This window comes from Carya illinoinensis, chromosome 16, assembly GCF_018687715.1.
Source record: "Carya illinoinensis cultivar Pawnee chromosome 16, C.illinoinensisPawnee_v1, whole genome shotgun sequence".
NCBI classification, from domain to species: domain Eukaryota; kingdom Viridiplantae; phylum Streptophyta; class Magnoliopsida; order Fagales; family Juglandaceae; genus Carya; species Carya illinoinensis.
In genome coordinates, this window is record NC_056767.1 from 5,804 (window position 1) to 21,314 (window position 15,511).

At 36.1% G+C, this 15,511-nt stretch overlaps 1 protein-coding gene across 1 annotated transcript; it reads right to left on the reverse strand.

Moving 5' to 3' along the window:
• Positions 1-6,848: 6,848 nt before the first annotated feature.
• On the reverse strand, positions 6,849-7,677 carry LOC122298369 (ferredoxin-thioredoxin reductase, variable chain, chloroplastic). Its single transcript, XM_043108092.1, has one exon. The coding sequence runs from the start codon at positions 7,579-7,581 to the stop codon at positions 7,009-7,011; it is 573 nt and encodes a 190-aa protein (XP_042964026.1). The 5' UTR covers positions 7,582-7,677; the 3' UTR covers positions 6,849-7,008.
• Between the last annotated feature and the right edge of the window lie 7,834 nt (positions 7,678-15,511).

Below are 15,511 nucleotides of genomic sequence, written 5' to 3' on the forward strand. Positions count from 1 at the left end.
AAGAAATTTATAATTGTTTTTTTTTTTTATGATATCCTTGTGTATAGTACGGATATAAAATCTCATTGTACACATCTAGCTGCTGTGTTAGAAACTTTAGAGAAGAAGAAACTATATGCCAATAGATCAAAGTGTCATTTTGCTTGTGTGGAAATCGAGTACCTTGGGCATCTCATTTCACAAGGGGGAGTTAAAGCAGATTCAAAGAAGCTGGAAGCTATGATCAGTTGACCTGTTTCAAAGAATGTGAATGGCTTAAGGGGCTTCCTTGGTTTAACAGGTTATTACAGGAAGTTCATTAAATCTTATGGACTTATTGCTGCACCATTGACAACTTTGTTAAAGAAAGATGCCTTTGTGTGGAGCTTAGAAGCAACAAAACCATTTGAAGAACTGAAGACAGTTGTTACTAGCCCACCAGTTTTGGCATTGCCAGACTTCACAAAGGCTTTCATTATCGAATGTGATGCTTGTGCAAATGGGATGGGAGCTGTACTGATACAAGACCACAGACCCTTGGCCTTCTTGAGCCAGGCTTTGAGAGGCAAGAATTTGTTGTTGTCAACATATGAGAATGAGTTTTTGGCTTTGGTGCTTCCAGTCAAAAAATGGAGGCCTTATATTCTTGATGGGGCTTTTGTTTTAAGAACAGGCCATCACAGTTTGAAATATTTGCTTGAGCAGAAAGTTGGCACAATAGCTCAGCAAAGGTGGCTCTCTAAGCTTTTAGGTTATGAGTTTACTATTGAGTATAAAAAGGGAGTGAAGAATAAACTAGAAAATGCTTTTTCAAGGAGAGATGAGCTTAATGATTCTTTGTCCTTGAATGTTATTATTGTCCCTAACCCAACATGGCTTCAAGAAATTCGAAAGGCTTATGATAAAGATTCAATTGTTAAGCAACACATAGAAGAATTGCAGTAGGGTCAATCTTCCTCCAAATTGACCTTAAAGCAAAACATCCTTTTGAGAAATGAAGGATTTACATCTCAAACTGTTCAAAATTAAAGTTAAAGATCTTGCACTATGTTCATACAAGTCCATTAGCTAGACATTCTGGATTTCATAAATCCTTGCATACAGGCAAGACAGATTTTTATTAGCCTAGTTTAAAAGCTGAGTTGAAGAGGTTTATCTGAGAATGTGAGGTGTGCCAAATGAATAAGGGTGAGAATATTTTACCAACTGGTTTATTACAGCCTTTACCTATTTCTCAACAAATATGGACTAATGTGTCTATGGATTTTGTTGAGGAATTACCTCTGTCAAAAGGATTTTCTGTGGTTGATAGGTTATCAAAATATGCACATTTTGTAGCCTTAAAACAACCCTTTACAATAGCCACAGCTGCTGCATTATTTTTGAATAAAATCTTCAAACTGCATGGGATGCCCAGCAGTATTGTCTCTGATCGAGTAGCTACTTTTACAAATTCCTTTTGGAAGAAGTTCTTCAAACTGCAAGGAGTCCACTTGTCTTATTCATTGGCTTACCATTCCCAAACTGATGGTCAAACTGAAGCAATCAACAAGTGTTTAGAATATTTTTTTAAGGTGTTTCTCGGGAGATAGACCAAGAAGCCGATTTGATTGGCTACCACTTGTAGAATGGTGGTATAACACTATTTGTCATACTTCTACAAGAATGACCCTATATGAAGTAGTGTATGGTGCTCCTCCTGCCAGACTGCAACAGTAAATACCTGGTTGAACTCAAAATCAAGCTGTGGAAGAACTATTTAGAACTAAGGAAAAGGTTTTAGCAGTCTTAAAAACTAACTTGGTACTGGCTCAAGAAATAATGAAGCTGTTTTTTTATAAAAGGCACATTGAAAAGGAATTTATGGTAGGTGATTGGTTCCATTTAAGGCTTCAGCTTTATAGACAAAGCTTCCTAACAATTAGAAGAAATATGAAACTGACACCAAAAGTTTTTGGTCCATTTCAGATTGCAAGCAAAATTAGAAAGGTTGCATATCGATTAGAGTTACCACCTCAATCTCGTTTGCATCATGTTTTTCATGTGTCATCTTTAAAGAAGAAGTTAGGCCAAAAATATCTCTCCATTATCTACTTTGCCACCAGTTGATGCAAATGGAGCAATTGAGCCTGAGCCACAATAGATTTTGTAGAGAAGGAGTAGGAAGGTGAACAATAAAGCTTTGGTGGAGGTATTGGTTCAATGGATGGGTGCTGCACCAGAGGAAGCCACGTGGGAACCATACTGGAAACTCAGGAAAAAATATCTCTACCTTGTAGGCAACGTGCTTTGAAAGGAATGAGTGTGTAAGGAGTTGTGTGTGAAGAAGATGCACTGTAGAAGCAATGTGGAGGGATAAACGACAAATTTGAAGATAGTTATTAGTTAATATGTCATATGGCTTACCATTTATCTTATAATAAGGGTATTAAGTGGTGCGATGTCTTTTTAAGTCAAGGGTGTAATAAGTAGTAAAATGTTGTCGTTTGTAATCATTCTCAACTATAAAAACAGACTCGAATGAATGAAAAGACATGAAAAGTTCATACTCGATTCTCTTCTCTCTGATTCTATTATTCTTCCTTCCTCTTCTATCTTGTAACTCTCTCATTTTTGGAGAATCATTTTGGAGCATTGACAATACGGGCCCATTACCTGATCATTCATTAAGAGCAAGTAGCAGTACTACCAATAATAGTAAATTATTATTAGTGAGTTGAGATTAGATGAATTGAGATGAAAGTTGAATAAAATATTGTTAAAAAATTATTTTTTAATATTATTATTTTTTTGACATTTGAAAATGTTCAATTATTTATTATATTTTGTGTAAAAATTTAAAAAATTTGTAATCATAAGATGAGATGAAACACTTCTTATATCCAAACGAGACCTAAATCTCTTATCAAAGTGTGGAACACAATATAAACAAGAAAGCTAATATCAAAGTATGAAACAATTCATTATTGTATTCTCGAGCCAGTGTATAGAGCATATCATTCATGTTATTTAAATTGTAAGATTTAATTTGTAAGATTCAAATTTAAAATTTATCATTCCAATCAAATTATATCATGTAAGCATTTTACTAGATTTGCTCTAACACACTAGCCTGATAATAAAATTTTTCTACAATTAAAGTGGTTAAGATTTTACAAACTTGTATCCTAGAAAATAAAGTTGATTTATCTCATCTCATTTAATCATTATAATTTTTCCAAACTCTCACACAAAATACAATAAATAATACAATTTTTTCAAATCTCAAAACAAAAATTATATTTCTATAGTATTTTATTCAACTTTTAATTTTTATCTTATCTCATATCATTTGTGTTGTATAAACAAACTTAAGCCTCGCTTGGAAAATGAAATGAGATGAGAAACCTGTGAACAGTAGTGAAATAATTTGTAAATAGTAGTAAAATAATTTAAGTATATATATTATTGAATTTTATAAAAGAATAGAGAAAAAGTTGATTAAAAATATTATAAAATTCAAATATTTTTATAATATAATGTTTTAATATTATTTATATTTTGAAATATTGTAAAAATTGACTTATTTTTTATATTTTATTTAGAAGTTTGAAAAAATTGCAATGATGAGATAATGATTACATGAAAAGGTACTCAATTTTCAATAAAGTTATTGCTTTAGAGTGATCCTTTAGGAATGCTCAATTTCCTTAATGATATTTCCAAGATGAATTTCAGCATCAATGATCTATTATAAATAATTGTTGCTAGGAACATCAAGGACAACAAATTTGAGTTTGTATGATTTTACATGATCTATAACAAATATATTAAGCATGAGAAAGAAATATTTAAAATCAAAAAGTCACATATAGAAAATAAGAACATTCATTGCATTGATATGCTAACATTATACTCCATATAGCATCACATAGATTCTATCAAGATTTTATAAAATAATTTATATCACAAGAAGCATATATCAATATTTATATAATAGAAACTTACAATGGTTTGGAAAATATTACGCAAGTATCTAGCCAAAAATTTAAAAAAAAAAAATAACACAATTGGCTAGAGTCTCATGTTGATTACATGTTGTAAAAATAAAGAGAAGTAGTAAGAGAATAGAAATATTGCAATGTAAGAGTAGCTATTCAGGAGCTTAATATCATTCACTTTAAATTTCTTGTGTTGTACAAATGATCCTCAAGAGTCAAGACACCCTTTTATAAGCACAATGGAACAGGAAGTATAAAAATGTGATATATGAATTAATAAGATACATTCATGAAATTAGGAATCCCAAGAGTAATACATGAATAGGGTAGAATTCTAAAAATTGGAACCTAAATGGTCATCCACCAACTTCATGCATACATTTATAACAATTTTAAATTATTTTAAACTTCAAAATTTTAATTAGATAAAGATAGACATGGTAATCAGAATCTACAGCATTTCTCCAAACAAAACTTCCGGAATACATTAAATATACAATGTATGCAGAGGATCCATGTATTACGAATCTCTCTTTTCAACTATTGGCTCACTCTAAGGATGCTAATCCTTCGGACCAACAATGTAAATCATGGACGCGACTGCAAGCCGGCATCAAACATGATCCATGTTACTCAAGGCAAAAGAAGGGAAAGTCTAAGCGAAAGCAGGACAGCCATTAAGTAATCATGATAACACTAGCACAATAAGGTTACTCTGATAGCTGTCGACTGAAATGACGACTGATATCTCCTTTCGTAATAGATCTCAATAAAAATTACACTATACACAAACAAGAATGTCATTGTCAACAAGCTACATCCTTTCATGAGAGATCCTAAAAATTGCAACATCATAGAGAATAAGCATAATTTAAGCTATTCATAGCAAAGAAAAGGATAAGTGCAATTGCAGGATTTCCTTTTAAAGGATTTATACTTATTTTATTGCGATGAGTAATGTTACATATAGTCAATTTTGCGTACTCTCTGTACACTCCACTGATATGATTAGCTGGATTAATTTTTTTTTAATACACAACCAATCATATCATTTGAGTGTACAAAGGAGTCCATAAAAGTGACTGCACATAAAATTTTTGTATTGCGACAGCATCTTTTAAGAAGGAATGACAGCACAATTCATAAAATTTAACCGACAAACAAAAGTTAAATAGAATTGTTTATTGCACAGTTCAACAATCACATTTGTCTGGCTGCCTTGAAGACAACATACTGTCAATATGACATTATGCTCAAAGGTGTTTTATGAACTAGGAATGCTCGAGCCCAACTTGACCCAATTGTGCTTTCAAAGGCTAAAACTTGGAGATGATACGTTAAGTTCATTGAGTATGGTAGCTTCTTAGACGAGTTTCCCAGAAGTACCATTAAACACATCGTGTATGGTAACAGGATTGAGCTCATCATATTGAATGAGATGCACACTCAACCTTCCTAGAAATACCATTAATATTAAAATAGCCAGAAAATTATTGGAATTTCCTTATTTTCAAGAATTTCTTAGAATAGCAAAGCCATTTCACGATAGCGTTGAGCAAAATGATTTTTCCTCTTATTCACTTGAATAATTTCTCTATATGATCTCAGTGGTTCCAAGTTTATGAAAATATTATCTTCTCCTTTTTAGCAAGGCAAACTCTAAAGAAAATCTCAAAAATTAAAGTCCTGCTTTCAATTAGTGATTATCATTAGATCGAAGATGGCGTCTTCTCCAAAAACCAGTTTTCTCATTTATATGCATTTTGAACTTTGCCTACAGGATTCCATTAGATAATTTGTGTCACTATAAGAATCAATCTCCATAATATATTTAGGTAATCTTCATGATATATTGAAGAATCAATGATCTCCTAGAAGACACCTGAAGTAACAGGGCATTCTGTAATCAGCCATCCTGCTCCAAAAGCTTGAAAGACATCATAAGTCTTTAGTCTTATTAAAAAGTCTAGCCCTATCAAATAAAGGACTGCGAATAAAACCTTTTCAAACCTGGAACATTTTCAAACCTTTGGGACCATTACCACGTAAAATTAGCAATTATCCCAAAAGTCTAAGCTAATAGCCATGGTTAAAAGGATAATAAACCCTAGGGCTTCGTTCAGGTGCTAAGAGTCTTGGTCTTGGTGGTATAATCCCTCCAAGTCTAACGTTCCCCTTGAGTGTAAACAATTTCTAAAGGCCATCAGACCAAGGAAATTTTTCCTTGAATTACTCAAGGTGCACTTGTAGAAAACTCTTTACCGAGAATCTATACACACCCTTGGGATTTTTGTCTGGACTTAATTCCAGACACCACACCCAGTGCCAGTAGATTAAAAAAAAAAGCTAATAACCAGTTAATCAAATACTTTCACCCACCAAAAGGGTAAAAAAAAAAAAAAATTTACTTGCATCATACCCAACTAAAATCAGAGTACCGCTATAGAAATTAATATTCTTGTGACAAAGTAGTCTTCAATTTGTTAATTTACCTGTCAAAGCACTAGGTTTGGGTTTTGTGCCCAAATAACAGCAACCATGTGGAGATCCCACCGCTTTTTTTCATCAAGTACTTTGGCCTCTATCTTGAATATCAACAATTACATTCATGACAATACCCTAGCAACCCAAAAGAGTTCTTAAATTTTAAGTAAATCTGTCCATAGAGCATAGAAAAATACATTCAATTGAGGATTGCAATAAGTAGCTGAGGCATCCGAGAAACACTGTAGTAAACGAAGAACATCCAGAAAACCAGTAACACCACACAATTCCATGCGAAGGCCCAAAAGCGTGGTACAAGCGAAGTGTTATCAAGTAAAAAAATAGACGAAGGGGTCTTTCCCAAGAGAAGGTTTGTTGAGTTATTTCCTAATTTGAGCACTTAGATGCAATGTAATGCTTTCATGCTAGAACAATAACAATGAAGTTAGTTGTTTTCAAAAGAACCAAACATATGCGATGAGATTGCAGTAAGCAGGAGTAAAAAATATAACAAAAACATATAATAGGATTGAAAGTACAGGAGGGAGTACATAAAATTTGTGTTTTAGAGGTATTCGAACTCGTCTTCCTTGAGATGGGCAAAGAACTTGACAGGGCCGCGGCCTTGGATTTCGGTAAGGAACTCGACCTTGTAAGGCAGATTGGCGGATATTCTCCTACCCTTCCAAAGTCCAACATACTGCTTGAGCTCACCTTCCATACCAGTCAAATCCACCTCCGGCAGCCTGGGAACATGGTGCACCTTCAACGGCACCTTAACCCTAACCCTGGCACCGATCTTAGCCTCCTCAGATGATGCTGTTGTCACCGTTGTGGAATCTGATTGGAGAGAGATCTCACAAGAAATCGTCCTTTTTCTTCTTCGGATGTTGAGGTGTTGGGGAGCAGTAATGCCAGGTGAAACTGCAGCCGAAACTGCTAAGGAAGTAACATTCATAGAAGAACACCAAGGAGTACAAGACTTCATACTCGTCGTCGTCGCCGGTTTCGTGGAGAGATTGCCTGTTCTACCAGTAGTGTGTACGGTAGAAGGGAGAGAGGATAGTAATCGAGAAGAGATGGGTGCCGCAGGTGGAGAGAGTAAAGACACGGCTGTAATTGGTGTTGGTCCCGTCATTCCTCTCTGGCCTTCTCGCAAAATTAGAATAATTATCAAAAGGAATTTAGGGATTATTTATGGATGGAAATTTCTACCTTTCGACTCTATCCATCTATGCGATAACAGTTCTCGTCTATGAGCAATCCGAGCTAAGCAAAACCCATTTCTATCTGGGAGGACACGTGGCTATGTGCCCATCACATGCCTCTTGACTGTCTTTCTTCCCCTGTTTCATTTTACAGGTTTACGTTTTTTTTTTTTTTTTCATTTAATTTAATAATTTTTTCAGCGGCCAAATTTCTGTCAGCATTTTTGTGAAGTACCCCAATGGACGAAATTATCAGATCTAGAAAATGAAATGATACAATGAAAAATCGAATGAACAGAGAGAAACTTGTAACTACCACAATTATTTTGGCACTTCCCACAATTTATCTGTAAATAGTAATAGTTAAGATGTATGGAATTTTGAAAAAAGATAAAAGAAAAGTTGAATAAAAATATTATAAAATTAAAATATTATTAAAATATTATTTTTTAATATTTTTTTTTTTTTAAGATTTAAAAAATTTAAATTATTTTTTGTGTTTGATTTGAAGGTTTAGAAAATTTAAGGATAAAAAATAATGATTAAGTAATGATTAGATTAAAAATTTAAAAATTTAAAATTGAAAAATATTTTATATTTGTGGTGTTTAGATATTACTCAATAGCTATGTTATTATACCCGCAAATTCTCAATGATTTCTTCAAGTCTCCTCTAAACACTCTCTCGCTGAGAGGAAATAGGTGGAGTGTGTGAGTCTTGGTGCTCTTGAGTGGCTGAGGTAGTTACTTCCCCTTGATCAAACTCTATAGATTAAGGTGGGAAGAATGGAGGATTTGGAAATGCAGTGGGATCAGTTTAGTCTTACTGAAGAGGAGAATTCGGTAATTGAGATCGGCTCTGTTGATCTAAGTGAAGTTGCAAAGAAAGGAGAGTTGTGCTTAGTGTGCAAGCTATGGTCTGATCGACGGGTGGGGAAGGACATTGTACGTGCTACTATGGTGAAGATCTGGAGAGTTGATAGTTCTTTCACTTTCCAGGAGGTTAGTACAAATCTGTTTGTAATTACATTTGTGTGTAAAAAGGATAAAAACCGAGTGTTAGAAGGGAGGCCTTGGTTGTTTGGCAATTGTTTGCTAGTTCTTAAGCCTTTTGATGCTTTTATCCATCCGATGAAGATGAATTTTGATAGTGAGAGTTTCTGGATTCAAATGCATAATTTGCCTTTTGTTTGTATGAAAAGTGAGATTGGGAAGAAAATAGGGGAGTCGATAGGGATGGTTCAGGAGGTTGATGTAAGGGAGGGTGGATCTGAATGGGGAGGTGTTCTAAGAGTTAAGGTTGAGTTGAATTTGAAGAAGGCCATTGCTCGTGGCAGATCTGTGAATGTGCTAGGGAAGAAATACTTGATTTCTCTAAAATATGAGAAATTACCTAGAATTTGTTTTGATTGTGGTATGATTGTTCATGGGGGGAAAGGTTGCTCTAGCTCAAATGGAAATGCATCAGGGAAACAATATGGTACTTGGCTTCGAGCCAATTATTCTATGGGGAAGAGGAGTGGTATTCCAAATGATGGAAGAGAAGAGGTTGATGAGAGGAAGGGGAAGATCTATGATGATAATTCAGGGAAGGAGGAGGGTTTATACTCTCAATTTGATCCTGTACAAGCTGAAGGATCTATGGATTCGAATAATAGTGAAGAGAAGGATGGCCTAAATGGGAGTGGTGTGAAAGAAGTTAATGTTAGTAGCCCTGTGATGCCATCTTTGATCCCTGGAAAAAGTGATTCTAGACCAGTTAGCAAGGTGTTTGAGGAAATGCCTGAAATCACTGCTAATGAATCTATGAATGACTCTAAACACATTTGTACAAGAAGGAGTATGATAAGTGCAGAAGAATTAAAGAGGAAACAAGCAGAGTTGAAGGTCAGTAATCAGTTGTCAGTATTAAAACAAAATGAGTCTAAAAAGAATGAGGGTGAGGGAGTGGCTAGCAGAGGAAAGTGGAAACGAAGGGCAAGGAATTCAGACTGTTCTAATGTAACTGTTATGCCTGGAAATGGCAAGCGTAATTTGCAACTTGTTGATGAGGTTGAAGCTGCAATTGAAAACCCTGTGAAAAGAGGAAGGATAGATGATAGCTGTGAGGAAATGACTCCTAAGGATATGGCGGTGGCTGTTGTGCAGCCCCGCCAATCATCATGAAAATTCTAAGTTGGAATTGCCGGGGGCTTGGGAACCCTCAGACAATTCAAGACCTCTACCTTTTGGTAAAGGATAAGAAGCCCAAAATAGTGTTTCTCATGGAAACAAAACTATTAACAAAGAAGTTTGATGCTATAAAAAGAAAGTTGGGATGTGCTGGCTGTTTTGTAGTGGATGCTAGAGGAAATAGTGGAGGTTTGGCCCTTCTGTGGAATCAAGAGGTTAATCTTGAGGTGCTGAATTTTACTCAACACCACATTAGTGTTTGGGTGATGAATGATGATGGTATAAGGAAGTGGTTGTTGACTGGCTTTTATGGCCATCCAGAAGTCTCTAAAAGAAATGCAGTGTGGGGATTATTATCTAGTCTGAAACCTTCAAGGGAGCAAGGGTGGTGTGTAATTGGTGATTTTAATGAGATTATTACACAATCTGAAAAGGTGGGGGGGAGGGAAAGGCCTGAGGGACAGATGGAGGGGTTCAGACAGTGTCTAGAAAACTGTAACCTTTATGACTTGGGATGGAAGACTATGAAATATACCTGGACAAATCAACATTCAGATGATACTTTTACCAAAGAGAGGCTTGATAGGGCTGTTGCTAATCCTATATGGTTGGAGGTCTTTAAAGAAAGGGTGGTGGAGACATTGACTGCTAGGCAATCTGATCATAAGCCCATTCTACTCACTTTGGTTGAAAATAGTCCTTTTATAAGGAAAAGAAGGAGACTGTTCAGGTTTGAGGCAAAATGGATTTTAGAGGAGGAAGGTGGAAGGGTTGTGGAACATGCTTGGGATAGAACCTTGGAAACTAAGAACTTACTAATTAAGGTTCAAAGAAAGTTGAAAGTATGTAGTGGAGACCTTCTTAGATGGAATTCTCAAAGAGCTAGTGATGGGGAGAAGGAGATACTGAGGCTGTCTGAGAAACTGAAAATGGAGCAAGAAAACGAGAGTCCTCACAATGTCTCTGTAGTGAGGAAATTGCAGAAGGATTTGGGTCTACTTCTTGAAAAGGAGGATTTAAAATGGAAACAGAGGGCTAAGAGATCATGGTATAAGCTCGGTGATAAAAATACTAAGTTTTTTCATGAGTGTGCTAATCAGAGAAGGAAGAGGAACTGCATCAGTGAGATTATGGATGATCAAAGAAGATGTGTGAAAGATCAGAAGGGAATTGAAGAGGTGTTCTTCCAGTACTATAGCAATTTGTTTTGTTCCTCCAATCCCTCAACAGATGATATAGCTGCTGGTTTGTGGGGAGTAGAGAGCAAAGTTTCTGGTTCCATGAATGAAGAGTTGCAGAAGGAATTTACCAAGCTAGAGGTTGTGGCAGCACTTAAAGATATGGGCCCTTTGAAATCTCCTGGGCCAGATGGCTTTGGAGCATGCTTCTTTCAGAATTACTGGAGTACTATTGGAGATGAGGTATGCCTTGCTGTTTTATCTTTTTTGAATGGAAAAGCTGGGTTGGATGGGTCTATTAATTTTACTCATATTGCTTTAATTCCCAAAGTTGAAAAACCTGTTGTAGCTAGTGACTTTCGGCCTATAAGCCTATGTAATGTCTTGTATAAATTAGTGTCAAAAGTCCTAGCTAATAGGTTAAAGAAAGTGCTGCCAGAGATTATTTCAAAAAATCAGAGTGCCTTCCTCCCTGGGAGATTAATTACTGATAATGTAATGGTGGCATATGAGGCTTTGCATACTATGAAGACAAGGCAAAAAGGAAGGGTTGGTAGCATGGCATTGAAGCTGGATATTTCAAAGGCATATGACAGAATTGAGTGGGGTTTTTTGGAGGCCATTATGAGAAAGCTTGGCTTTGGTGAAAGGTGGATTAAATTGGTGATGGTGTGTGTTACTTCTGTAACATATTCTGTTCTGATTAATGGGCAGCCAGGTTGTACTATTAAGCCTTCTAGGGGAATACGCCAAGGAGACCCCATTTCCCCATATTTGTTTATCCTTTGTGCTGAAGGCCTAAGTTCTCTTGTTGATATGGCTGAAAGGAGGGGTGATATATGTGGTGTTGCAGTTACCAGAGGAGGTATAAGAGTAAATCATTTACTCTTTGCTGATGATTCTGTCATATTTGGGAGGGCTAAGCTGTCTGAGTGGTTTAAAATTCAAGATCTTCTTAGCACGTATGAGAGGGCCTCAGGACAAAGTCTAAACAGACAGAAAACTACAATATTTTTTAGCTCCAACACACCAATGACAGTGAGAAGACAGATTCAGCAAGTTGCAGGAGTTGCTACATGTGGCAATTTTGAAAAATACCTTGGTCTTCCCTCTATTGTAGGTAGATCAAGGTATAATACCTTTAAGAGTTTAAAGGAAAGAGTATGGCACAAGGTGAATAATTGGAAGAATACATTTCTTTCACAGGCAGGGAAGGAAATTTTATTGAAAGCTGTTGCCCAAGCTATCCCAACATATGCAATGAGTGTTTTTATGCTTCCAAGGAGACTGTGTAAAGAAATTGCTGCAATTATGGCCAGATTCTGGTGGGGGCATATGCAAAATGATAAAAGAATCCATTGGAGGAGTTGGTCAAAGATGGGGGAATCAAAGAAAAGAGGAGGATTGGGTTTTAGGGAGTTTGAAAGCTTTAACAAAGCTATGTTGGCCAAACAAGTTTGGAGGATGTTGAATAATCCTTCTTCTTTGGTTGCAAGGGTTATGAAGGAGAAATATTTCAAGAGGGGGAACTTGCTGGAAGCTAGATTGGGTCATAGTCCTTCCATGATATGGAGGAGTCTTTGGTCTTCTTTGGGTTTGATTAAAACTGGTCTGGTTTGGCAAGTTGGGAGGGGTAATAATATTAAGGTTTGGAAGGATAAATGGATTCCATCATCCTCTTCTCATATGGTGTCTTCTTCTGTCAAAATTCTAGCTGAAGATGCTTGTGTTAACCAACTTATTGATGAGAGTACAGGTCATTGGAAGACAGAGTGGATTTCTGAAATTTTCAGTGAAAAGGATGCTGAAGCCATCTGTAGTATTCCTCTTAGCAGGTTGGGGTCTGAGGATAGAATGAAATGGGGCTACTCACAGAATGGTCTTTTTTCTGTGAGGAGTGCCTATCATCTTGAGCATTCGAGACTGATAGCTGAGAAGGGGGAAAGTTCAAATATGCTAGAAAATGAGTTTGGTTGGAAATCAATTTGGAAGCTGAAAGTGCAGGGAGTGGTAAAACAGTTTATATGGAAGGCTTGTCATGATTTACTTCCCACCAGAATGAACTTGGCCAAGAAGAAAATAATTGAAAATAGCTTATGCCCAGTGTGTGAGAGGGAAGAGGAGTCAACTATACATGCTTTGTGGGGTTGTCCATCGGCATCAGATGTGTGGGCAGAAAATAACAGTCCTGTTCATAAATGGGCAAGCTCAGTGGTGGATTTCATGGAGCTTTGGAAGCAGCTGAACTATTGTTTGGAGGAGGAGAAGGTTGGTTTGGTGGCCTGCACTTTGAGGAGAATATGGTTGAGAAGAAATGCTGTTATTTTTGAAAAGAAGTTTGAAGATCCGAAAGCTTTAATTAGTGCTGCTCAACAAACTTTTGCAGATTTCAGAGAAGCCAATTCTGGTTCTATGCCTACTCAGTCTAACAGAATTATGGCTAGATGGAAGAAGCCTGATGCATTGGTCTGTAAATTTAATTGGGATGCTGCCATTGATGCTACTAATAAAAGGGTGGGAATTGGGGTTATAGTTAGAGATTCAGAAGGGGAAATTCTTGCTTGTATGTGCTTAAGAATGAATAATTTGTTGAAACCTGCTTGTGCTGAGGCATATGCTTTGAGAAGGGCTATGTTCTTTTGCTTAGAGCTAGGCTGTTCAAGTGCAGTTTTTGAAGGTGATTCTCTAGTTGTGGTTAATGCTACTAATAGTGGATGTGAAGTGAGTCCAGATTATAGTGTTATCATTGAAGATACCAGGAAAATGCTTAGTAATGATGGGAAATGGTCTGTAAAGTTTACTCATAGGGAAGCTAACAATGTAGCTCACACATTGGCCAAATTGGCTCTTGATTGTAGTGATGAAACTATATGGATTGAGGAGGGTCCTCCACAGATTAAAAATTCTGTGTTGAAGGAAAAATATTGTAATGATTGATTGATTGTTAATGAAATATGTAGGGCCTGTTGGTTCCTACTTGTTCCTTTCAAAAAAAAAAAAAAATAGCTATGTTATTATTAATTTCATATAATAATTTATCTCAATTCTGCCCCTCATGGCAGCAAATTGATGAACTTCAGTCTTGACAGCCAAGTTTTTAAGGGTAAAGCTTGAATGATATCAACAAATGAAATGACTTTTTTGTTTTAGTTTCAACTGTACAAAGGTGGAGAATCTACCGTTAGGGCTAAATTGACCATAAAAATCTTAAATATTTGCTTGAGTAAAAGATTATATACAGTGTATTAGAAGTGAACTCGCAAGTTGTTAGATTTTAATTTGTCATATGTTAACATTAGTTGTTTGCTAAACAAACCCAAGTGGCAGCTAATGTTTAGATATTGACTATTTGGGACATCCTATCTCAACTGAAAAGGTTAGGGCATATCCAAACAAACTTAAATCTATGAGAGGTTGATCATTCCAACTTAAATTATATGGTTTCATGACTTAGAAGAATTTAGATCTTTAATAGATCAGGAGGCCGCTGTTAAGCCTTTATTGATCTAGTTCTTCTTATGACTACATGGAGGTCCTAACTAGAATTAGACCGACCAATACTATTAAGGAGTATAGGGTTGAGTTTGAAGCCTTGTCAAACAGGCTGCTTATGGCTTTGCCGAAATCCATGAACAATGAATATGCCCATAATATTAGAACAGCCTCTAAGAATGTGATTCATTGCCCTATTGAGGTGGGATAACTCGATCTCTTTCAAAAACCTAAATGTCTTAAGAAGCTAAGAATGAAATGATAGTTTCTGAAGAGGCTCCTCCAATATCATTACATGCTATCACGATATCCTGGAGTCCTAAAACCATGAGTCGGGAGGAATTGGAGATTATTAGGCACTGCTTTTCATTTATAGGGGTATCGCACGTCTTTATTGACCCTGCAGTTGTTACAAGAACTCTGACCGCAAGTTAAACCAGAAGAGAAGATTAGCGTGAAAGTTGCTAATGGAGAACAAGTCACCAGTGAAAGTGATCCCTCTCTCAAGTCTTACCACGTTACCTCATTTCTAAAGCCAGGCTGATACTAACAATTCCAAATATTCTCCAATTGGGTTGGAACAAATTTGTTAGGGACCTGATAGCTAATGTAGATAAATCATTCTAACACCTCTCCCAATTGTCACATAAATATGGATATTTTATAGTCTAGTAAATCCTCCGAATCAGAAGACATTATTTATAGCAACATATATTTTGCTGCACACATGGTTCAAACACAAGTGCCACACTCGAGCACACGGTACAGGAATACTCGATCATAGAAGACTATGCTTCAATCCTGGAGTAGTAGAATTGATGGCAAGGTGTATATGGGTGTTGCCTATGAGTGTATAGAACTGACAGATAATCTTATCGTGAAAAAATAAATAAAGTTTCAGAGAGATACAAATCAATAACCAAAATGCTTTAAAACAAACATCTCCACAGCAATTTGAAGAGAATCATGAAAAAAAAAATACCTACTGGGATCCGCAATACGTTGAGCTGCTCTCACAA

Coding starts and splice junctions, on each gene's coding strand:
- LOC122298369 (XM_043108092.1), bottom strand. CDS start 7,581: ATGACGGGACCAACACCAATTACAGCCGTGTCTTTACTCTCTCCACCT.